The following is a 25,259-nucleotide window of genomic DNA, read 5'->3' as shown; positions in this document are numbered from 1 at the left end:
TCACATCAGACAAATCTTCCCTCCTCATGGAGGCCTTCAATGTACTCATTCCATATATCCACTTCCTCCTCCTTTTTTGACGGTGAAATTCCCACTGCACTCTTAATACTACCACCCTTTGCTAACAATTTCATTCAAAGTTGCTTTGACTTTCTTATGCGTTGACTCAGTCCTTCCAACAATCATTTCTTTTTCGATTTCTTCACATTTTTCAGGCAGCTATTTCGTCTTAGCTTTCCTACACATCCTGTCTATTTCATCCCTCAGTGACTAGCCTTTCTGTATTCCTGAATTTCCCTGAACATTTTTGAACTTCCTTCTTTCATCATGGGTAATAAAAGAAATACTTCAGTTATTTATTTTAATTCCCATGGTTTCTTTGCAGTTACTTTCTTTGTATCTATATTTTTCTTTCCAACTTCTATTATTGTCGTTTTCAGAGATATCCATTCCTCTTGAAGTGGACTGCCTACTGGATTATTCCTTGTTGCTGTATCCATAGCCTTGCAGATCTTCAAGAGTATCTCGTCATTCCTTAGTACTTCTGTATCTGACACATTTGCGTATCGATTCTTTCTGACTTATCTCTTAACCTTCAACGTACTGTTTATCATTACTACATTGTGATATGAGTCTATATCTGCTCCTGCGTATGCCTTACAATCCATTATATCATTTCAGAATCTCCTTCGGACCATGATGTAATCTAACTGTTGTTCCCCATATCACCCAGCCTTTTCCAATTATACATCCTCCTCTTGTGATTAAGAGTATTCGCTATTACTTGCCGAAATTTATTACAGGACTGAGTTAGTCTCTCTTCTCTCTCATTCCCTATCCCAACCCCATATTCTACAGTAACCATTTCTTCCACGTTTTCTCCTACAACTGCATTCCAGTCTCCCACGAGTAATGGAGTTTCATCTCCCTTTACGAACTGTATTACCCTTTCAGTACCTTCATATACTTTTCTGTCATCTTAAGCTTCCGACGTCGGCATGTACTATCTGAACTATCGTTGTGGGTATTGGTTTGCTGTCGATTGTGATAAGCTTAACTGTATCACTGAACTGTTCACTGTAACACACTCTCTGCTCTACCTTCCTAAAGAATCCGACTCCCGTTATACTGTTTCCTGCTACTGTTCATATTACCATAATGGCAGCCCAAAATACGACAGTCCCGCCCCGCAGCAGAACCCATGCATAGAGACCTGCACCGGTGCCTGGTCACCTACACAGCCTTGTACGACGATCCCCAGTCGCATATTGTGCTAAAGCGTGGGAGAATGGCACTCACACAGTTAAGACGTAAGGAGCCATGTTGACTCTTAATGACATTGCTACAACAGCTCCCACTTAGTGGTTGCATGTTCTGTCAAATTTTGTCCCTGCTAATCTCACAATCAAGGATGCCAAGGTACTAATTCTTAAGACAGAGTGCAATAAGTATTCAGTCCAACTGAGTAAGGTAGCGCAGTATGGTCTTTCTTGTCACGAAAGACCAAGATTCAACCTCATCCAAACGGCACAGGAGAGACATGGCAACGTCTTGAAAACGTGGTATTATAGTGGAGGTGCTGCTCGTGACTATGGCGCCAAGGAGCAGACGGTGAGCCATGTTGTGGGGGAGCGCCCACTCCATGCCTTTGAAGGCCGTCTGCCGTGCTTGTCCAATCATAGTTCTGGCTGCATGTTTGTATGTGAATTCTTGTATTTCATCAGAAATGATCAGTTCGCCAGAATATGTTAGCAGACTCGCATACCAGCCGTGATGTACGCAACAATTCCTGTCTGACACCTCGATTCGTCTCTAATGGGCTGGCGACCTCTATCAATGGGAAACGTAAAAGCTGGAGAAGGGCAAGTTCAGTTTAGTTTTCACTATTCTAGTCTACAAAATACAATCATGTTTCAGGATATCATCTGTCACATAAGCTGACTCCATTTTATTTTGAAAGGTTGAACAACATGGAATGGAACATGACAACGCTGCAAACGGATGATCTGAGGCATCATATCCTGTCCCAGTCAGCGCATGCTGTTCGACGCATCACAAGAGCCACGGCCAGCAGGGTGAGATGTGAGTGGGAGCGTCATAATCAGTTTAAGTGGAGGAATAAACCTGGTGAGTATATTATTTGGAAGTTCGTTATTGTTAAATAAAGCGTAATGTGCACATTTAGGTTTTCTATAAAAACTCTCGTCGAAGTTAATCAACACATGGTGAAGGAGCTGCACCACATTTGAAAATTCTGTCCTAATTATAGTGCATAGAAATAAAAACATAAGAACTAAATAATAATCACTCTGAAGAAAAGAAACAGTTATCTAATGACAACCGACTGCATCTAACAAGAGAAGATGACCAACCTGGTCTCACATACAAAACGCACACTTGCAAGGTGTGAGCCCCAGCTGTCTATGTCGCGCGGAGATTTGTGCCACGATTATGACTGTACGCAGTTAGACTTTCTGAACACATAGTTTTTCAACGCTCGTGTACCACTTGTTTCTGGCACGCTCCGCTGCGTTCGCCCATAGTCGGAGCTCGAACTACTGTACGGTACGGTGAGTAAGAGGTTCGCGTTTATAGTGCCGGTGAACCGACAAGCGACAGTGTGGCACCTGCAGGAGCAGTATACAGTGACGGTCAAATTGCCACGTTTAAACGTCAAAGCTCGCGACAGTTGTGACCCGTAAGCGTCGTTATATGTGGCTATTCGACTAACTCTTACACGAGGCAAAAGAAACTCTATGAGCGTTTCTTTGTGCTACTATTTGTACCTTGCGATCAGTTGCGGCAGTCATAAAGAAGACCCGTTAAATGGAGAGAAGAATAGTTGATTGAGAGGATGGTGGTGACAATGATGACGATACCCTTTCACCACGACCATTTTCGTCAAACAACTTCATTGGCACAATGCGACAGAGACGTAAAATCACGAACTGATTGTTTAGGAAGCTTGCTTTGAAGAGGTAATATTGTCAGATCTTACTTTGCCTCTGTCCGTAACAGAGATCTGTGTGTGTGTGTGTGTGTGTGTGTGTGTGCGTGTGTGTGTTTTATATAAAACAAGCTTGCTTTGAAGAGGTAATATTGTCAGATTTCACCTTGCCTCTGTCCGTAACAGAGATCCGTGTGTGTGTGTGTGTGTGTGTGTGTGTGTGTGTGTGTGTGTGTGTGTGAAACACATGGGGCAGAAGTGACCGGCTCCACACTCGTCTTCCCACGTCTTCGACGTGAAGAGGGTCTGAGGGCTCTGGACGTCACCCCGCTGCACAGTACTCTGCACTCGTGCATCAGGCAGCTGCAGTGGGGCGCAGCCAGTGGCAGGCAACCTGCATTCAAGACGTCTAAAATGACTATTATCATAAGTATGGCCATTTATTTTAAGAGAGGGCGGGTGTTTGGTATCTAGGGTTGAGATCTCGCAAGTGTACGTTTTTCTCCTTACAAAACAAGGTCGAGTTAGTTATGTTTATGTGGAAGGTTACAAGTAATAAACATGAAGGTTGAGAACAGATTTCATTCGATGTCAGATAAAGACAGATCATGCTGACACAGGAGTAGAGCACACCGCCTCTAGCCTCGACAAGGGCCTGAGTTGGCCGACAAAGAGAGTCCACGAGTCTCTCCAGCTGTGTCGTGTTCAGCTGACGTCACTCAACAGGTCCCGTAGAGCCGCCAGACCGCAGGGACGTTGAGAGCGCCGCTGCCCACACGCTGGTGCCAGACATTTCCTGTGAGGCTGAGACCGGATGGCTTAGCGGGCATGTCGGGATGTGGCAGAACGTCTTCCAGCCAGGAGCGTGTCCACGCGGTCTGTGAACACGGCTGCTGTCTTGGGAGCGTCCCCAGGGTACTCAGCATGAAGGTAGCGCACAGGTCCGGATTAAAAAATCACTATGCGATGTGATGCGATCTAGACTGCTCGCTCACTAAACTTCAGCACAGATCTCTGACACGTGACGTTTTAAGACTCTCGTTCATTGTCGTTGCGATAAAAGTGACAATGCAGGAACGTACAGCAACTTTTACGAAATTTTTAGACCTTTAATGCCATACGCTACAGAGCGTACGGGGATCCACTACACGATGCCAACCTCAGCAGAACAGACACTAAGAGTCGCAAGAAACGACAGAGCCCGTGTCCTTAGAAATAGTGTAATGTGCGTTATAAAAAGTGGCGGAATTTGGCACATCGTGTACATTTATTTACTTCTTCATGCGTTTATTCCACCTGATAAAATTAAGGCATTCGTGCACTCTCTTATATATAACCTGACATCTCAATGAGTCAACATTACGGCATGCGAAGTACACGGGCAGCACACGATAGTGACAATTATACTACTTCTGCTAATAACAACAACAACAACAGTGGAGACGCATAAGAACACACGTTTCTGTTGATGGGACATGCACAACTGTTGATACACATCCCAGTGATCAAATCAACTGCTGATGTACAATTTTGCAACTGTAGCACGTTATGCTTTATATCAGAATACACATACTACAAAAATTGTAGCTCTGCATCTTTAAGTTGACTTAGATGTAAAACAGTGTAACTGTTTCAAACTGTGGATGCATTACTTTTACATGTTTGTTCGCCTTTCTTTTAACAAATTACATGATAAAAATATCAAAACTTCACGTACTGCAATTATATAACATTATGGCTTCAGTACAAACAGTCATGATTGCACACGAGGTTTGGCCTTGGAGCGGAGTGGAAGAGAGGGGAGTCCCTTTCTCTCTCCCTCTGTCGCTCTTTGTTTTAACTGGTAACCGTCGGTAGCTATCGAAAACGCTCGCTTCCCCACGGGATGTATGCTTCGAAAAGGATCGAGGCACAGGAAAGTTCCATCTGAGGTTACGTCCTGGCGAGGCTCTTCTTAATACTCGTACATCTGTATTTATGGGAAGAATTGTCCGATTATCTATGTCTAGAAGTCGAAATCTATCGTTTTCTAAATCCTGCTCTTCGAATGTGTGGCACACCTAGGGCCAGACATAAGCTCAGATGTCAGTTGAATTGCGATGAAGAGTGGATTGAAGTTTAAGAGAATGGTCTGGAAGAACAAAATGCGGAAAGGAGTGGTACACTAAAGTGCAAAGCAATCACGAACTTCATTTGAATTTCTCTTGCGCTGTAGATATTACGTTGATGAATACCACACAGGCAGTTCATTTGAACAGAAATGGACACCTATGAAAAGGGCATCGTAGAAATTGGTCAAACAAAGATAGATATAAGGAGCTAACGGAAAAGAAACCTTGGGAAACAGAAAAAAACACAGCAATTGATCAGCAAATCATTGGCGAAAGTGTCAACCAAGAATTATTGAAGTTGGCGTCTAGAATATACGAGAATGGTGGTATACCATTAGACACAACCATGAAGAGCAGAAACTTGCAGGCCTATCGCACAACCAGCATAACACCTCATGTATGGAATTTGTCGACAGGAGTAATATATACAGAGGAATGGAAAAGATAATAGAGGATATGATAGATGACGATCATTTTGACTGTCAGAAGGCTAATAGCATGAGAGGGCGGTACGTCTGATATTGTGACTGATGAGGGAAGCAAAACTTGGAAAATAAAATGGCCACATTCATAGACCCTTTAGACCTAGAAAAAGCACCCGGAAATGTAAACTTCTGCAAGATGTTCGAAATATTGAGAAAAATGGGAGTAAGTTGCAAAGAAATACGGGTGATACGTACAAGAACCAAGAGGAAACAATAAGGTTACATGATCAAGAACAAAATACTGTCCCATCTTCCTACCAAAACGTTTGGTATGTTCCATTCTTCACCGAAGCTGCTGAGAACCTCATCATTTTTTCTTTTATCAGTCCATCTAATTTTCGACATTCTTCTCTAGCACCACATCTCAAACGCTTCGATTCTCTTCTGTCCCGGTTTTCCCACTGTCTATGTTTCACTTTCACAGAATACTGTGCTCAAAACTTAAGGGGTAGATTTTGGGAAAGTCACCCAGAACTGTGGGTCAGGGGAAACTTACTGTACGAGATGAGGAGGGAAGACTAATTGTTGAGGACTGCATCGGACGAGATTTGAAAACCTAAGAGCTTAAGACAAGGTGATATGCACGACAGAGATTACTGCTAAATCACTGATCACAAGTTATTAAGAGTGAGAAGGTAAGCACATTGTACATAACAGAGGTGGGATGGGGTGGTGAAAAATAGATGGGAATGACAATGAAAGATGCAGCAAACTGAAACGGAGTGAAGCAAAGAGTAGTTACAGTGATAAAAAGCTGGGTGGCGAGAACCAAGGACACGTTGTAGAGTTAGTTTTCACCTACGGAGTCCTGAGATACTGGTGCCTGGGGGAGGAATCCAGGTGGTGAAACAGGCGCTGGTGTCACGAATGTCACGTCGTAGACCGTGCTCTGCAACAGGATATTGTGAGTTACCAGTATATACCCTCAGCCTATGCCCATTCATCCTAATTGATAATGTGATGGTAGTCATGCCTATGTAGAAGGCTAAACAGTGTTTACGCAGTAGCTGGAATATGACTTGTATCTTTTCGCAGCTGGCTCTCCCTTTGATAGAATATGTTTTGCCAGTTACAGGGCTATTATAGGAGGACACACTCTTGTTAACTCGAGATCAATGTTTTAGCAGTAACCTCTGTCTTGTATATTAACCTATCTTCCACCTTTAAGCTCCCTGGATGCGGTCCCCAACATTCCTTCTCATCTTGTATGGTAAGTCTCCTCTGACCCGCGGTTCTGGGTGACTTTCCGAAAATCTACCCTTTTTCCCCCTTTTCCTAGACCTGTCCAGTCCTTTTCCTTAACCCTTCTTCCTTCCGTTTCAACCCTTTTACCTGCAGAAAGAGCCACTGGTTCCGAAAGCTTGCCAATCACAACAGTTTCTATGTGTGTTCTGCCGCTGCTTCGTGAGTCGATTCTTTTATCTATCCTATTAAATAATTTTATCAATGATTCTTTGATTTCGTTGTTACAAAACTGACAGTTGATGTTAGTTGACTTCGTTTGGCCGTGAACATCCTCTTTGAATGTTCTTCTCTACTCTTCATGTTCTCTTTCATTTTTCCATTATGAGTTAGTTTGTCCTCGGTTAAAATGGCTCTGAGCACTATGGGACTCAACTTCTGAGGTCATTAGTCCCCTAGAACTTAGAACTAGTTAAACCTAACTAACCTAAGGACATCACACACATCCATGCCCGAGGCAGGATTCGAACCTGCGACCGTAGCAGTCTCGCGGTTCCAGACTGCACCGCCTAGAACCGCACGGCCACTTGAACCGGCTACTATGTCCTCAAGGTAGCAGAATTCTTTCAGTTCGTCTTGATCCTCGTCTACAATTCTACAAGTTGAACACTGATCTGATTTCTGCTAGACATCATTAATTTAATCTTTCTTTGGTTTAGTCTTAATTCATAGAGTCTACCCATTAGATTGTTCATTCTACTCAACATCTCCTACTGTTACCTCTGACTTCCATTGAGAACAGCAATGACCTCAGCTATTCCTGTCACTGATAACCTTTCAACATGAATTTTAATTTCATTTCTGAACCCCATTTTTAATTCCGTCATTGCTCCTTCGATGTACAGATTGAATCGTAGGGGCGATTAGATGTATGTCTTTTACCTTTCTTAACCTAGTCTGTTTGTTATTGGTCTTCCTACTTTATCCTCTTGTTTGATGTACAAATTGCACGTAACCCTTCTTTCCCTAGAGGTTACACCCATTTTCCTTAGAGTTTCGGAAATCCTGCAACATTTTAAATTATCGTACGATTTTTATCTAACTACAAATCCTACGGACATGCCTAGATTTTCCTTAAGTCTCGCTTTAATCATCAATCGCCAACTGAGAAGTCCTTCGCTGATGCCTTTATCTTTCCTAAAACGAAATTGATCGTCATCTAGCACTTCCTCAATCTACTTTTTCCTCTTATACACATATTCTTGTCAGCAACTTTAGTGTGAGAGCGCTTTAGGTAATTGTGCGGATGTCCTCGCACTTGTCTGTCCTTGAACATACAGAACTATGTGAATGATATTTTCGAGAGATACTGATTGTTTATCTGGAGAACCAGTTTGAATAATAATTTGGCTTCCAAATTTTCGAGATTCCTAAGAACTTCTCCATATGCCTTCCACATGATTTGATCGCGAGTCTTCCTGACCCCTGTTTGTTTCTGTGGGCTGGGGAGGTAGGCATCTCGACGACCGCTGCTTCCCGTGACGTCTCACGAGGCCACCTGAGGACAGAGCAGCGTCGACCTGACCGCCACAGGCAGAAGCGACTCCCGCCGCTGAACACCACAGAACGCCCTACACTATGCTGCTTGTGGTGTGGTGTCAGTGGTAGCCACAGATCTCAGCCCAGGCTACATCGGTCTGTCTGTGATGGCTGGTGAACTTCTCAGCACTGTGTTGTCTCCACCCCAACCCGTGGCTATACATTCTGCAGTCGTTTCCCTACAGCCAGATGCCAGTGTAATGTGTCGGTACGATGCTCTCAAGTCCCTCATGCCGATGATTCGTTATTAAGATGCACGTTCTTTGGACTTTCTCTTTTGCGATTTGCGCTGAGTAATTCCAATAGCATTAGGAACAGAACAAACATCGTGTCCACACATCATTCTCCATCTGTAGCAATGTCTTTTTTGTACTCAAAATAGGCTCGCATAAGAACGAAATGCCAAAAATCTGGCACAGGCATAAAAATAGTGCAGTATTTTTCTTAAAGACGTTGTGTCTGCCATTAACTATAACATTATATGTTTTCACGACTACATTTTCGATCCTATGCCCTTTATACGGGTATACAGCAATAACCGGAGAGGGAAGTGCAGATGGCATGTATAGAACGCCACTATCCTCCCATACATGAAGCAGTTATATTACAAAAAATGCTAAAAACAGCACATCTCTTGCATCGGGCCACTGGAGGTGTCAAAATTTACAAATCTTCTGACGTGTGTATATCTCACTGTTGTCTCTGTATGTTGAGTCTCCTAACTCCGAGAGTACATCAACTTTACATGAGCGTAAGGATCATAGCAATGGCATCAGGTAAATTTATTGTTACTGATGTTAACATCACTAACACGAATCCCCTCTAACCACTGTTCATGTTGTTCATATGACAACTGAGGCGGTTGGTGGGGAACATATTCACAAGTCGTTTCTTCTTTGCCCTTAGCAGTGATTGTACATCCCACAATAAAGGTTTTATACCAGAGTATCTTAATATCGTGTTTACATTTGTTAACAAAATTTGGCATTCTGTTTACGATACAAGCATTTCGCGTAAAGAAAAAACATAAGACATTTCTTTATTGTGATAGTGCGTAATAGTACATATGGTATCCATCGTCAAAGGCTTACAGTAGCTTGGCTGCTCATAAAAATATGGCAGTAATAATCATATATATATATATATATATATATATATATATATATATAATTTTACATGTGTATTCTTTGTACCACAGTAACATCACAAAGGTATAAATCGCATTCACAACAACATTCGTACATGAATTGATCCGGTGGGCAAATAAAAAGAAAAAGGAGTACAAAAAAAGAGATAAAAACATGTGATGGGATACATGTCACATATTACAGAACATTATGTGTATCATCATGTAATTGTAAAATGTACTGTTAATATGTAAGGTACTGTAGCAGTACAAATGTAGTCATACATTTCCATGCTCCTTAGAAAGTTTAGGCCGTGAATGGCTTTTTCAGCTACACTTGCAAAACACCTTATTCAATTTTTTACTGAATTACTAAAATATATTACTTATGTTAAAATAAATACATTCTAAATATAAAAACGTTTATGAGTGGACATAATTCTTCCTCATTTCCATACATATCATACAACTCACGGGAAACATAGTAAAGACTACTCATATTATAAAACCAGCATAGACACGATTCTGTGCAAATCGTTACGTCCTATGCTTGTCAGTAAGTCAAAGTCAAATAGCCAAACTATGCATTCTCATTTATGTTACTTTCTATTATTAGCACGTAAAACTCACTGGAATTTATCTCAAGATCTCTTATTTCTTAAATCTGTCTTATTGTTGGGCAACCCGTGTGGGTGATTTTTGAAATAGTTGTATATTTCCACTCCTTCAGGTATTTTGATACTTCTACCCTTAGGTTAATTTTTATTACTGGATCTACGTTAGGTGATGGTACTCTCTCTTTGCTTGATGTGCTCTTTAAATTTGTCGCTGGAATATGAGCTTTGTAACGTCCGGTCAAGGTGTCCGTGCTATAACTCATACGATTACTGACATTGTATATTGATCTAGTTTCAAAAGGTAAATGCTACCTGCATACACTTTGTGGGGGCAGAAAGTGAAAGCTGTGCTTCTACAGAAGTCTGATCCACTGGCTTGTTCACCAGTCCGTCGTCTCCCGTCTTGTGCAGGACTGCAGGTCCAGGCGGCTGTTTTCCGGGAGCGACTCTCCAGCTACTGGCGGGACTTGGCGCAGCTGCTCTCACACGGTGCGACGCACACCTCGCAGCTGTTGGTTCCCCTCGCATTCGAACGAATGGTAAGTGGAGTTTTTTCCTCCTCTTATAAACTGTATTATACGTACAGGGTGTGAGAAAATGACACACACCACCTGGTCAGTTCTTGGGGAGTGTTTCCCAGTATACCTTTTTCATCCTGTAGCTATCTTTGGCTCTCCAGTTCTAATACTAACCATCTGGAAGAATTCTGAACCAACCTCTACTTCTGTGAGCCTTTTGGGGCTATGATACAGGGAGGCTAAGTTCGGAATGGTTAGAGATCGAAGAAAATCGTCTGTATCTTTCTTTTCTCGTATTTGCTAGCTACTTCTTTAACAGATTCAGATAACTTTGCATGCTGCTTTACAAGGTGAAGGATGTTAGCTTCATATTTAGTGGGGAGTGGTCTAGAGTCTCAGTGTGGCAATTCAAGTCTCCATCAGCATCTTCTCTTCCTAAGAATCTCTACTCCATATTGAAGGCCTATAAACTTACTTCTCTCAACATGGAGGTTCGTCAACTTCAAATCTCCTTATTAACCTGTATACGTACCACATAATTCATACATTTCGAGACAACTGCTCAAACTCTTCCCACCTTAACATTCACGTGACCATTTCCCACGACTCCATGACAAGACGATAGCGCAGCTGACACTTGTGGCGCGACGCCATTGGCGGCCCCCTGTGCTCACCACTGCCAGCCAGCACTGTCCGTGTGACACGGCAATGCCCCAGCCGCCGCAGCCACAGAGGACGCGCGTCAATAACGAAAACCTGCAGTTGAGGTCCACCAGTTGGAGCGTGTTGCGTCTGCGAGTGGCTTTGTTAAAGGCACTGTGCTACTACAGTCACAAGCGTCAAGGCCAATGAAAATCTGTGCCAGACTAACGGGAAACCGGACGCTGCTTTCTGAGAGCATTCATCTCAGTCGTTAGCATTTCTGCACGTGTCTCGTGGCCTAACTCGAACCATTATCGAGTCTGAATTCTCTGTCTATGATTTATGAACACCACCACCAGTGATTTTCCCACTACCGAGAGTAAAAGCTATGTGCTCTTAACACATACACTGGACTCGCATTCAGGAGGACGACGGTTCAATCCCGTGTCCGGCCATTCTGATTTAGGGCACGGCCGACTTCCTTCCCCATCCTTTCCTAATCCGATGAGACCGATGACCTCGCTGTCTGGTCTCCTTCCCCAAACAACCCAACCTTAACACATAGAATGGCCACTGTGCATTATGACTATTTGGATTCTGACAGTAGTATACATGGAAAGCAAAAAGACGCAGTATGATCTGTGTCTTTGTGTAACTTTTTGTGGCGTATGTAGCAACGTGCCAGTCCCTAAAGTATCGTGTGAGCCTCATTTTGGATCCTTTGAGAAGAGAATTACGCGATACCTGTTTTAGTGAACTGAAAAGGTTCTGGGTAGATTAAATGTTTTTCCTATAAATATTACGGATGTTTGCTGGATGGTAATTTCAACGATTGACAGTAGCGGGTTCCGTATTTAAGAATGGTTTCTGCTGACATCGTATTATGTCCTATCGTTGCATCTTGTTTTCGTTACCATCAACCAAGCATTTCACTGCAGCAAAGGCAATTTACCTGATACGCATCCAATATTTTGTACAGTTAGTACCTCACAGCTTGCGAGAACGTTTAAAGGACGACTTCTTTATTACATTTGCGGTGCAGCTACGCATCGTTGATCATACACTGCACCTGCTTAGGAAAAGTGTAATTGCTAAAAGTTATTCCGTGAAACCAATGTTGTACAGATAGTTTCGATTTAAAGACACACTTTGCTCTCTGAATGAAACGTGAGTCTTCAGACAGCTGCAGCAGTCTTGAGGTATTCGTATTCGAGATAATTCCTCTCGTGGTTCTTCACTACAGCCCTGCAGAGTAGTACGGCAGGGCGTGCTGTGGCCCAGGTAACGACGCAGCTTACGATTTTGACCTTGTGCCCCTGGTAACTGGGCTCTCACATAATACTGAGTACAAATATGTATGTATGTATGGTCAGAATAGTTCAAATGGCTCTGAGCACTATGGGACTTAACTTCTGAGGTCATCAGTCCCCTAGAACTTAGAACTACTTAAACCTTACTAACCTAAGGACATCACACACATCCATGTCAGAGGCAGGATTCCAACCTGCGACTGTAGCAGTCGCGCGGTTCCAGACTGAAACGTTTAGAACCGCTCGGCCACACCGGCCGGCATAGATTAGGTCTAGATGGCAGAAAGCGCAGTGGCGCCATGGCAAGGACGACGGATTCAACGTATTGGAAGGTGCCGATTCAAAAGTGTGCACCATCTTCCAATTCACTGCTCCTGCACAACGAGGGAAATTCTGAATTTTATTTTTCGTTTTCTATGCTGCTTATCGACGTATCGGTAAGAGTCGACTGCAGCCACGTGTCACCACTACAGTGAGTTTGGTTCGGTCCGTACGCCGGGCCCCCTACTGTGTGGACTCGGCCCGTGTCGCTCGCTGGCCTCCCTCGCCCTGTGTTGCTGTGACGCCCACAGCCGGGCTGTCGGAAGTGGGAAGCGGCTCAGACCGCAAACGGGATGTTGGCTGCACGCTGACCGCTAACCGCACGCTGTCACAGCGAGGACGTGATGCACGTCCCACACACACACACACACACACACACACACACACACACACACGTAAACGCGTGCAGTATTCCTGGCGCACATCCGCAAAGCTCCACTTACGCAAATACGACTTGGAGGCGATAAATCGCGATCCCGCCTAGAACCGGTCGGCCATGTATGTATGTATGTAAATTTAAAAAATTATGTATTCGAAAAGAATTTCTTTTTTCTCTGGCTCCTGCCATCAATATAAAACTGATAAAGGAGGTATTTCATTCAAAAAATATGAAAAAGAAGAACAACTGTATTGTGAAAACAACTGAAAGCTTTTTAATTTCCATTTTTTCTCGTATTTGTTATATACGTAACAGTTTTGTTATTTCGTATTTGATTCATTACAATATACACATTCTTTTGTGAATAAGGTAATTTTTTCATTTCCAACGTCTATTAAACACTTATTAGTAACTCAGAGAGAGAGAGAGAAGTTTTCAGTGTGTACATACTTAGAACAGCAAAAGCAATGGCAGCTCAAAAACAACACACACACACACACACACATACACACACACACACACACACACACACACACACACACACACACGCACTCACACACACACGAACCATAAACATATAAAATACTTTCTTTACACGGATGCATATTGTACATGTTCCACACGAAATATATACTCTGTCTCTCTCTCTCTCTCTCTCTCTCTCTCTCACTCTCACTCTCTCTCTCTCTCTCTCACACACACACACACACACACACACACACACACACACGTGGACGCACGCAGTGTGCAATGAAACATTCATAATCTCAAACATGCAGTCAGAACTGTGACAAACAGTTCATCAAACTATTCCACACACACCCAGTCAAGTGGAACACTCTTTTACCTTTTTACTAACAAATAAACCCACCCAGACGCATCAGTAAATAGTCTGAGTGCAGCAGATTTCCACACCTATGCCCCCCAGTGAACCACTTGTGATCGTGATAGGACACCCCTGCTTCCAGCTGGAATTGCAGTATATACCTCAGTATATAACCTAGGTCGAAAGGTCTCCTGATAAGCATTTGTGGTGCAGCGACAATGCCCTAGAGGAGGCACCTGTTGAAGTCCCTGAACGTGAAAGTCTTTCAGGCTGTGCAAATCACCGTGTTTGTCATGCAGACTTGTGGGATAGTCCAGCTCTACCTCTAGGACATATCCCTCAACAGCATCAGCAGCCACATATTTGATCTCTTTCCTCAGTCTGGTGATTTCCCCTTTGGACATCCATGAGAGCCCTTGAAAAGGAAGACTTTGTTGCATGGTTAGCCTTTGGAGACAGTTTACATCCAGGTAAAGGATGATACTGAAATCGTCAGACAACGTGTACTCCCCCTCGATTATTTGGAAGTTATTTGCCTTGGCATACCTGCGCACACGTTGGCAAAGTAACTCGTGAATCGCATGTTCCAGGAAGACAAGCATGTCAACGTTGGTCAAGAATTCGCTGCCGGCTTGTGTCTTTCTTAACATGGCATCCCACGAAATCTCAGCCGTATGCTACAGAACTTCTCGACGTTGGCGGTCAGATGTACATTGGTGTTCACCATTTTACATGTTGTGATAAATCAGAGATGCCGAAGTCCTGCTGTTCATTCACCAAGTGCCCGTTCTTTCCATTCATTATGGAAATGCCTCTTAGTTTACTAGAGAATCCAGATATTCCTATGGAAAGACCCCTTCTCCGTCACAAGTTGAAACTCTTGAAACTCTACATCATCGAGATAAGTGGCTCCCTTTGCTAAGAATATCTTCAGGACGCGTTGGTTCAGCAAATTTCTAAAGAGACGTGAGCATGAAGCGTTGTGAATCCAGGAAGTGGTGTGATCCCCTGTGAAGCGGCATGTATCTGTCAACGGTGTCAGCAATGACACTGATCTTATCATCCTACTACCCAGACTCGTCAAAGTGCTGAGTTAGAAAGTGGGCATCATGCTCACTTAAATTGTGGAAAAGATGGCTGTGTGCTGTGGCAGTTGGTACTTAAAGTTACATGGGTTGTCAGCTGCACTCTGGGACTTCCCCGTTACGTGGCAACAGTCTCTACAGGGAGCTTCCTCACCTCTGTCCAGTCACAGTCCCCAGATATAACGATCAGCTGCCTGCTTGCACAGTGCATCATTCTCCTTCACGTTGGTCATGAGGACGTTTTCACTATAAATGTTATAAACATCCCGGACAAGACTTTCAAGCTCAGTGAGCAGCCATCTCGCACTATTCCCTTGACATAAGATTTTAATTTTAGTGCACAGAACTTGATGGGTAGCCACATATCGTATGCATCATTTTGTGACAGTGATATGGGAGGCAGAGGCACCACGTTCACACTGTACCACAGGAGCTAGGAGGCGCTCTAAATCGACGTAAACGACGAAGGGACAGAAGTGTTGGTGAGAGGCATTCTTAAACTTCTAGAACCGTTTATCCTTGATAAGCATTTCCACACGAATTGTTTCCTGGCTCCAGCAGTCAATTAGGTCTTTCAAGATACATGCTCTTGGTATACGAGACATCCACAGCAAAAATGTCTTGCACCTTTTTTGTTTTCATTTCAGAGGAACGTAGGTGGGACATGCATTTGATCCAAACGTTGTGTTGCTTATCGCCTTCAGAGAGTAGCAGCAGGCCTACACTTTTTGGACGTTTCTCAGCTAATATGGACAAGAAGAGGGGACCACCTAATTTACGCTTGACTTCTTTGTCGATGGGCCACACAGTGTGTTAATGTTCGTCTTCTCCTTATGGCTTTCCAACATCCGGCCATATACGAGAAATTAGATCGTCAGTGGATATCTGGTGTTTGTTGTGTATCTGTATGCCCTGTATTTTTAGGGTAATTTCTATCGCTAGCGAGAAGCAACCATGGAAATCAATTTAAATTCCTCTCGTCATGATTCTGGGCATTAGGACATGCTTTTTGTTAGCAGTATATACTTTTGAAGAGAGATGCAACTGGACCCCACAATAGGTTGATCAAAATCTTATGAACATAAATCAAGGCAGGGTATACAGCTGAGTGTCTTACACGACCCCCTTTCCTGCACCTCAGAAAAGTGACTCAGTATGACCGCTCTGGTATCGACTCACCCCATGACGTCACGACAGCTCTCCCCCTAACTTGGTCAATGCTCTTCCCCTCAACGACACGTCGAAATCCTAATAACTCTGCACACAAGAAGGAGAAAGAGACGCAGTTGATAAATATCTAAGGAAGGAGAAATAAAAATCCGTATTCGTATAATAATAATAATAAATTCTGAGTACTTACAAGTGAAATTGTTGTTATGTTCATTACTGGAATACACTTCCGGCAACTCATCATCAGTGGGCATGTTTGTCATTAAGGGCATATCCAGCATGGGTACTAGAGGAGGTGTATGACGTCAGTAGGGGAATGTGTCTGAAAGAATATGGACAAACCCATACGAAAACATAGGTGCAAAAGAACTAGTAGCTGGTGGTCGTGTCAAAACACCGATATTCGCATTGAGAACATCTACAAACTAGAGCATCTCAAAAATAACAAACAAAAAATTTAATACTGTAGAATAAGCGATATCTGCCTCTGAACAATCTAAGTCGTTCCCCAGAGATCATCATCATCGTCATCATCATTATCAGCTGCTGGGCTCAGATCACACAGCGAGTAACGCCTGCTCACACCTGGAAAGGAAGAAGTAGAACCCATAAGAATCACTTACACTACTAGCCATTAAAATTGCTACACCAAGAAGAAATGCAGATGATAAACGGGTATTCATTGGACAAATACATTATTCTAGAACTGACAGTGATTACATTTTCATGGAATTTCGGTGCGTAGATCCTGAGAAATCAGTACCCAGAACAACCACCTCTGGCCGTAATAACGGCCTTCATACGTTCTGGGCATTGAGTCAAACAGAGCTTTGATGGCGTGTACAGGTACAGCTGCCCATGCAGCCTCAACACGATACCACAGTTCATCAAGAGTAGTGACTGGCGTATTGTGACGAGACGGTTGCTTGGCCACCATTGACCAGACGTTTTCAATTGGTGAGAGATCTGGAGAATGTGCTGGCCAGGGCAGCAGTCGAACATTTTCTGTATCCAGAAAGGCCCGTACAGGACCTGCAACATGCGGTCAGGAATTGTCCTGCTGAAATGTAGGATTTCGCAGGGATCGAATGAAGGTAGAGCCACGGGTCGTAAGACATCTGAATGTAACGTCCACTATTCAAAGTGCCGTCATTGCGAACAAGAGGTGATCGAGACGTGTAACCAATGGCACCCCATACCATCACGCCGGGTGATACGCCAGTATGGCGATGACGAATACGCGCTTCCAATGTGCGTTCACCGCGACGTCGCCAAACATGGATGCGACCATCATGATGCCGTAAACAGAACCTGGATTCATCCGAAAAAATGACGTTTTGCCATTCGTGCAACCAGGTTCGTCGTTGACTACAGCATAGCAGGCGCTCCTGTCTGTGATGCAGCGTCAAGGGTAACCGCAGCCACAGTCTCCAAGCTGATAGTCCATGCTGCTGCAAGCGTCGTCGAACTGTTCGTACAGATGATTGTTGTCTTGCAAACGTCTCCATCTGGACATGGCTGCACGATCCATTACAGCCATGCGGATAAGATGCCTGTCATCTCGACTGCTAGTCATATTAGGCCGTTGGGATCCAGCACGGCGTTCCATAGTACCTTCCTGAACCCACCGTTTCTAGTCTGCTAACAGTCATTGAATCTCGACCAAAGCGAACAGCAATGTCGCGATACGATAAACCGCAATCGCGATAGGCTACAATCTGACCTTTATCAAAGTCGGAGACGTGATGGTACGCATTTCTCCTCCTTACACGAGGCATCATAACAACGTTTCACCAGGCAATGCCGGTCAACTGCTCTTTGTGCATTAGAAATCGGTTGAAAACTTTCCTCATGTCAGCACGTTGTAGGTGTCGCCACCGGCGCCAACATTGTGTGAATGCTCTGAAAAGCTAATCATTTGCATATCACAGCATCTTCTTCCTGTCGGTTAAATTTCGCATCTGTAGCACGTCATCTTCGTGGTGTAGCAATTTTAATGGCCAGTAGTGTATAAACAAAAACAGTATAGAAAATACGTATACTTGCTTTCATCCTCAGCCAAGGCGACCATGATGAATGACATCACACCGTCGTCGGTAAACAGTGACAACAGTGCGGCGTCGTCATTGTTATCCAACGTGCGTGGCCATGACTGCAGTCACCATCGTCGTCACGGATACCGCACGAGCGCTTGACTCCGATATCAGGGCTGGCTGGCAGTCGGAGAGAGAGGACTCGGGTCGCCCTCCGCAGGGCTGTTTACAAACCCCTTCAGCCACGCAGCGTGCGCTGATCAGCAATTCAAGTCGCAGTTCATCACGCTTCTTCTCTCCCCACTAACATTACTTACACATAGCGCATTGCGACAGTGCCCAGCGTGTTGGTACACATTTGAACATGCCTCTCTCAACTTGCTACTACTCTCATTACTTACCAAGCGTGGACGCAAGGCAGCACAAACGGGTTTATTTCTCGTAAGAAGAAGAACTTCCACATGTTAAACGAGTGGGATTGTGCTGTGACAGAAATGCGCGAAATGGAATATGCTGGCTGCAAGTAGCTGCTGATCGGTTACGTTTCGTGTGACACATTGCAGAAACTTGGGAAATCATCTCGACAGTTCTCCAAAAAGAGTGTAGATGTGACCTGGTAAATAAACATAGCTGACAAAAGAACTGTAAAAAATGATCTCGGAGTAGCTAAATAAGTACAAAAATTTTATTAAGAAAATAATATTTGCACATATCTGCAACACAAGTAAATCCGTTTTTCTCTCCACCACCGTACACTTGCCTAAGGTGTCTGACTGACATACAGTTGAATGATTCCAAATTCAGGATGGCAGTGTTCTTGAAAATTTCCCACATTCATACCACCATCTCACGACCTTTGACTGCATGACGCTCTCTCTGTGATCACAGTTTCGGAGTGATGTCAGCATATCCTCACAGGTCATTCCTGTATCGTGGCGGCTACTGTGATAGTGGAATCGAGTCAATCACGCTACTGTCTTCCAAGACATGTCACACTTTATTGTTCTGAGCAGCTGGGCAGAAGTGACAACTGTGTAGAGACTTGTCGAAACACAGACTGAGTCGATGCGTGTGACAACAGCTACATCTTTAATCATCTTTAAACATGAAGCAACCGCACTCGTCGTGGAGGCCTCGCCCGTGAGCAACAATGTTGTACCAGGAGGCGGGCAGCTTGGACCCTGGCAAGCAGGTCTTCAGCTGTATCTACAGGTGTTTCGTACATAACCTCAGAGAATGAAGTCTAGCGTTGTAAGATACAGCGATCGCAATGGCCATCAGAGAGGACCCCCCTTTCCAGTCCTACAATGAGAGTGAGTATTCTTCAGGTGCTTGTAAACTTTAACATCAAAGTGGAACGATCTTGGATAATGCCTTAAAATACCTTGACTGAGAATCTTTGCTGTTGGCCTCCCATATGGGTGGCGTGGGTGTTGTCCTCATTCTAGATCTGCCTGTTTGGCTTTTGAAAACAACATCACGGATGAATGAGGCCTCATCCATAAACAATACAAACTGTATGAAGTTGGACAGTACAGCGCTGTGAACGATACTGGATCGACACAAGCAGACATAGGGCTCAAAATCCGTTTGTCCCCGTGCTTGCACATTTCATCTTTGATTACTCATTGTGCACTGTACACAGCAACACACCTCACCATGAACACGACACAAGCTATCTGATGCAATGGACAGCTGACAGCAGGGTCAGTGGTGTGCTTGCGTCACAGGTTAATGCGCCACTGCGATGCTTGAGTGCTGTGAGACCAACTGTGTACAGTATGTCCGTTTGGTGGTCAGGTGTGTACATTGTTTATCAGCTGCTACTGTTCGAGTGCACAACGGACACCCGAGATCTTTGCAAGAGTGTGAAGAACTGCAGGCATCATTGCAATACATGCATTCATTCAGACTGACAGTCGTTGCTTTGAAGAATTGCTGTGAGCTACATTGTTGTTGGGTGGTGTATGCTGTGCATGTCCTTAACACAGCAAATATGCACTTTCGAGTATTGGTTCCCTATCTCAATATAATCTATTGTGGAACCACTGTCACCTGTTTCAGTGTGACCCAAAAGGATTGGGGACTCCACGTACAGAGAACAAGAGCAGTTCTGTCCCACTTCCCTCAGACACTCCTGACGGCACCCATGTCTGTGGTGAGCACTCACCTTCCAGAACAACATACTGGGTGATGCTAGGGTAGATAGAAAAAAGGAAAACAGAATGGGAAAGTGCGAGAGGGACTCACGCACTAAGGGTTCTGTACAAACTCCCCATCCTCGGAATCGAGATTCCCAATAATTTTTGCCTGTTATCGACACTTTGTAGATTTACTGGCAAGATACTGGTCCCAGGAATACCAAGATCGATTCAGAAATTCTACGTTATTTCCTCAGACCAGCCAAAACAAACAAGAACAAGCAAGCAGAGGACTTTAGTTTATGTATGTAGGGAGAGAAGATTTAATAACACATTTCCGTTTACGTACTACATCATGAATACAACATACATTTTATGTTTGGATTCAGTAATGTTCGTATGTTATACTTTCAACAGGTTATGAATACAATGTAAGTCCAAATCGAGAACGACATTTTTATGTGATATCATGAAAAATTAACAAGTTTCAGATTTTTTGCTTTACTTGTACTGGAAAACTTAGTTGTTGCCAAATCTCATGATTCCAAGTCAATGGAGGGCACCCTATAGGTTTCCATGAGTGAATTTTCGATTATAAAACACGAGACATAAACATCCATATCTATTGACTGGAGTCAGTTATAAGCTTACAATTTTTATGTATACCTTTGTATGTGACATAATTTGAACATGATACCCAGAACTGATCCAGAGAAAAAGATTCACAACAGATGGACAGACAAATCGACAGACTGATAAAAAATAATACGAAAAGTATTTTCTAGAGTTATATAGTTACCAATTATGGATTTTAAGATTTTTTCCTTTATTTGCACTGTGAAATCTGGCTTCTTCCAAAATGTCATGATACTAAATCAACAGGGAGCGCCTTATAGATTTTTGTGAGTGATGTTTCGAGTATCAAAATATATCATTTAAATGGCCATATCTTTATTGCATTGACTTAGAAGCTTACGATTTTTACAACGCCAAAGTAGCATAGACCTTAATATGTGACACAAATGTGAACTTCGTACCCGAAAATGGTCCAGAAAAAATGATCTTAACACTCGGACAGTTAATACATTCCTTCAAATCTGCAATAGTCGAGACGTGTTGAGATGCAGACGACATCGTGTTAGATGACGAGCAACAAACGCAAATTTTCTGCAAAAGCGATCAGCCAGGCAACAGACAAACGCTACAAAATTTTTAGTCAAACTGACATTTCCCGTGTGCACAACTACCTCAGATAATGTTTCAGATATGGAGCGGCTGATGTCTATCGTTGCGTTTGTAGAAGGTCATAACATGTGTTCAGGTTTCTCAGAGCGTTGGTAACGAGTAGGATTTTGACGTATTTGTCAACAGTCTGGCCATTCTGTTTTCGAAAATCGTTCAAAAGTTTGAATAGAATCTCGTCAGAGTTCCAGCCAGGCCATGTGGCTTTACACGTAGGAACCCGACGCTGCTGGCAGCTGCAGAACATTTCAGTTGGATACATCGTCACGGGAGTATACATTCATACATTCAGGCGTCTGTAATGTCAACTACCAACAAATATCTGCACCTCTCTTATCTGATGTCACAGTTTGAGAAATGTATTTATTTTTAAAAAAACCACCGGGCATCTGCTGTGCATTAATGTTTTTATGCATGTACAAAACTGAATGTACTGCACTCATGCGCTGGCAGTAATTTCAGTGTCATGTAATAGTGCTACATGTAACTGTATACTAAGACAGGCTGCTGCTTGTGGATGTTATGAAAGTAATTTGAACTATTTTCTGTGTGTCTCAGGGTAACAACGCAAGTGATCAGCAACTCCACGGTTGGATTAAGGACATGAAACGTGTGAAAGACATGCTGCGCACGAAATTAACCGGATGGGTACATGACATGCAATTAGCCAGCAAACAGGTGGAGCACTACGAGATGGAAGAAGACAAGGACGGGCCAGGGAACTTGATAATCAGGTATAAACCAGTGTACACTCAAATGTCTGTCGTACTCACTATGGTTTATTGGAGTTTATCTCACTTTTATCCATGGAAGTATTCATTAAAGTTATAGAAAACACAGGGATCATTTAATTCAAAATGGATCAAAGAACTAGCACTAATAGACAGTAGTGAAGGACATGGTTAAAGAAACTCGTGATTTACAAAGGATTTTGACTGTGTTTGACCTTCGATTTTTTGATTCGTATTGTGTCTTAAAATGTGCCACGTATTACGTAACAGGCCAGCGGAGAAAACTGACACAATAAACGATGTTACTGCATTTACTAGAGAAAGTACTGATGGTTACAGATACTTCCGAATTTTTCATAATTTGTGGAAACAATGATGTGGAACCTGGCACGAAAAGTGAGCGTATCCTCGTCTTATTCGGGACAAAAAAAACAAAAACACTTCGGGAGTAATTACGGTAATACCGTGTAGTTGCGACTCTAGTCCAGATACTGGCATCCAGTCGGTGAGGAAAAGAGGCCACTTGTCATGTTCATCTCAATAGATGGAGGAAAAATCTAAGCAGCGATGAGGGCAGGAAGTGGATAGCTGTCATTCTTATATTTTGTCCTGTGATTGGTGTGTTTAAATCAGTCCGTAGCATAGAGCGTAAATAGTGGAGGTTGTGAGCGGGAGGAAAGCGGAATAGTCTCTCGAGTGGTTGACATACGGGGCCGTGGAATGGAGTAGTGTAGGAGATACGTTGGCACTATGGAGGGTGACCAGGTGGCTTCCTGTGTGGGAATGGGCAAGCTCCCAGCAGACACCCCAGGTCTTGTGGCGGTGTTCTTGGAGTCTTTTAGGTGGCTTATTGTGGGGTAGCTATGGAGGTGGAAGACGTGGATTAGAATGGACAATTAGACTCAGTCGTGATTGCTATCAATTGGATGAAAGACTTCTGCAGTTATATCTGAAGAGGTCGGTAGGGGAGTCACTTTGGGATGAGTGTGTCTGGGAAATGGACTAGGTCTTTTGAAACGAAGGTGATCAACCGACATCCACAGTTAAGTTCATCATGAGAATTGATGTGGGTAAACAGCTGTGGACAGGCAGTGGTCAGTGTAACGAAATTATGTGCTATAGGATGATGACTGGGAGTAGCACAGATCACGGTCAGGGTAGTAAAATACACACTCAGGATAAAATATTATGCAGGATGATTGAACATGATTTGCAGCCAACTGGAGCTGTTTTTGAGGAACGGTATTGTTACTCCACAATGTTTATCGTGTGGGGTTTTTTGGTTTGCTACTCCACATCTGTCATCAGAACTGTGAGTAGGTTACCGGTTCACTGTGCACGGACACAGGCAGATAGTGTGGCGGGATAAAACTATCGACATTGTGTCAGGCAGTGGTAATGAAGGTAACAGTGGTTGGGAAGGTGAACTGAAAATCGGAGATGGGTAGATTTCAAGACAAGGGGGCACTACACAAAGGAAGCAGCTAATCGGATAGCAGAGTACTTGTGGAGAGTACATGGGGGGTTTCAGGCTAGCCAGTAGTTTGAGGTGCTCTCATGAACACTCGCCAGTTGGCACACATTTAGGGAAATCAGATAGCTTTCAGAGTAAAGTGAGTTCGACTCTGAAACTATTATCAGTCAACTGTCGAAGTATTTGTAACATAGTTCCCAAATTTACTCTCCTCCATGAACGTTCTCAGCCTCAAATTATTCTTGAATTGAGAGCTGGTTAAGACCCAAAGTGAAAAACTCTGAGATATTTAGCGAGTCTTGGAATGTTTATCGGAAAGACATATTCGACGCCGTAGGAGGGGAAGTGTTCATTGCAGTTGACAAAAAATATTCTCTTTACTGACGTTGAATTTGAGTGCAATAGTGAAGTTACGTGGTCGCACATAACAGGACTAGGTGAAACCATGTCAGTTGTTGGATGTTTTTACCACCCACCCGACTCCGCTGGGACAGATGTGGAGCCATTCAAAGAAGGTAAATAGTCAGCATTGCATAAATATCCAGATCACGCGACACTAGCTGGCGGTGACCTTAACCTACCGAGTATAGACTGGGACGTCTATGGATTCACTGCAGGTCGTGCAGACAGACAGTCTTGTGAAGGACTTTTGAACACGTTTTCCGAAAACTGTGTTGAGCAGCTAGTTCGTCAGCCAGCACAAACAGGCAGGACCTTATCGATGGCGTCAGCATAGTGATGGGGATTAGTGATCATGATGTTATCATAGCGACTATGGTTACGAAAGTCAGTAAATCAGTCGAGAACGCTAGGAGAGTTGATATGCAGTTCAAAAATGGTTCAAATGGCTCTGAGCACTATGGGACTCAACTGCTGATGTCATTAGTCCCCTAGAACTTAGAACTAGTTAAACCTAACTAACCTAAGGACATCACAAACATCCATGCCCGAGGCAGGATTCGAACCTGCGACCGTAGCGGTCTTGCGGTTCCAGACTGCCGCGCCTTTAACCGCACGGCCACTTCGGCCGGCTAGATATGCAGTTGTCAGCGTCTCACTTAGACAATAAAATACAATCATTTAATTCCTGAATTATGGCCATAGAGGTATTATGGCTAAAGTTTAAAGAGATTGTAAATCGTGATCCGGAAAAGTATGCGCCTACTCAGTGGATCAAGGGCGGAAAAGACTCATCGTGCTTTAATAACGAAATTCGGAAAATGCTGAGGAACGAAAGGCTGTTACATTCTCGGTTCAAAAGAGAACGCGCAAATGAGGACAGCAATATTTGTAGAGATTCGTGCGTCTGTGAAAAGATCT

General features: G+C 43.5%; 1 protein-coding gene across 1 annotated transcript in view; it reads left to right on the top strand.

Annotated features, from left to right (window-relative positions):
- The first annotated feature begins 1,610 nt into the window (after positions 1 to 1,610).
- Positions 1,611 to 25,259, top strand: part of LOC126442779 (uncharacterized) — a 42,832-nt gene continuing 19,183 nt past the window's right edge. The window contains exons 1-3 of the mRNA XM_050090811.1: positions 1,611 to 2,127; positions 10,479 to 10,606; positions 22,293 to 22,468. Of these exons, the coding sequence (XP_049946768.1) occupies positions 1,971 to 2,127; positions 10,479 to 10,606; positions 22,293 to 22,468 (461 nt within the window). The 5' untranslated portion in view covers positions 1,611 to 1,970. The remainder of the gene's footprint in view (positions 2,128 to 10,478; positions 10,607 to 22,292; positions 22,469 to 25,259) is intronic.

The sequence above is a fragment of the Schistocerca serialis genome, unplaced genomic scaffold, assembly GCF_023864345.2.
Source record: "Schistocerca serialis cubense isolate TAMUIC-IGC-003099 unplaced genomic scaffold, iqSchSeri2.2 HiC_scaffold_1407, whole genome shotgun sequence".
In the NCBI taxonomy this organism is placed as follows: Eukaryota; Metazoa; Arthropoda; class Insecta; order Orthoptera; family Acrididae; genus Schistocerca; species Schistocerca serialis.
Note: the sequence above shows the minus strand (reverse complement) of the source record. Positions and strands in the feature narration are given on the sequence as shown.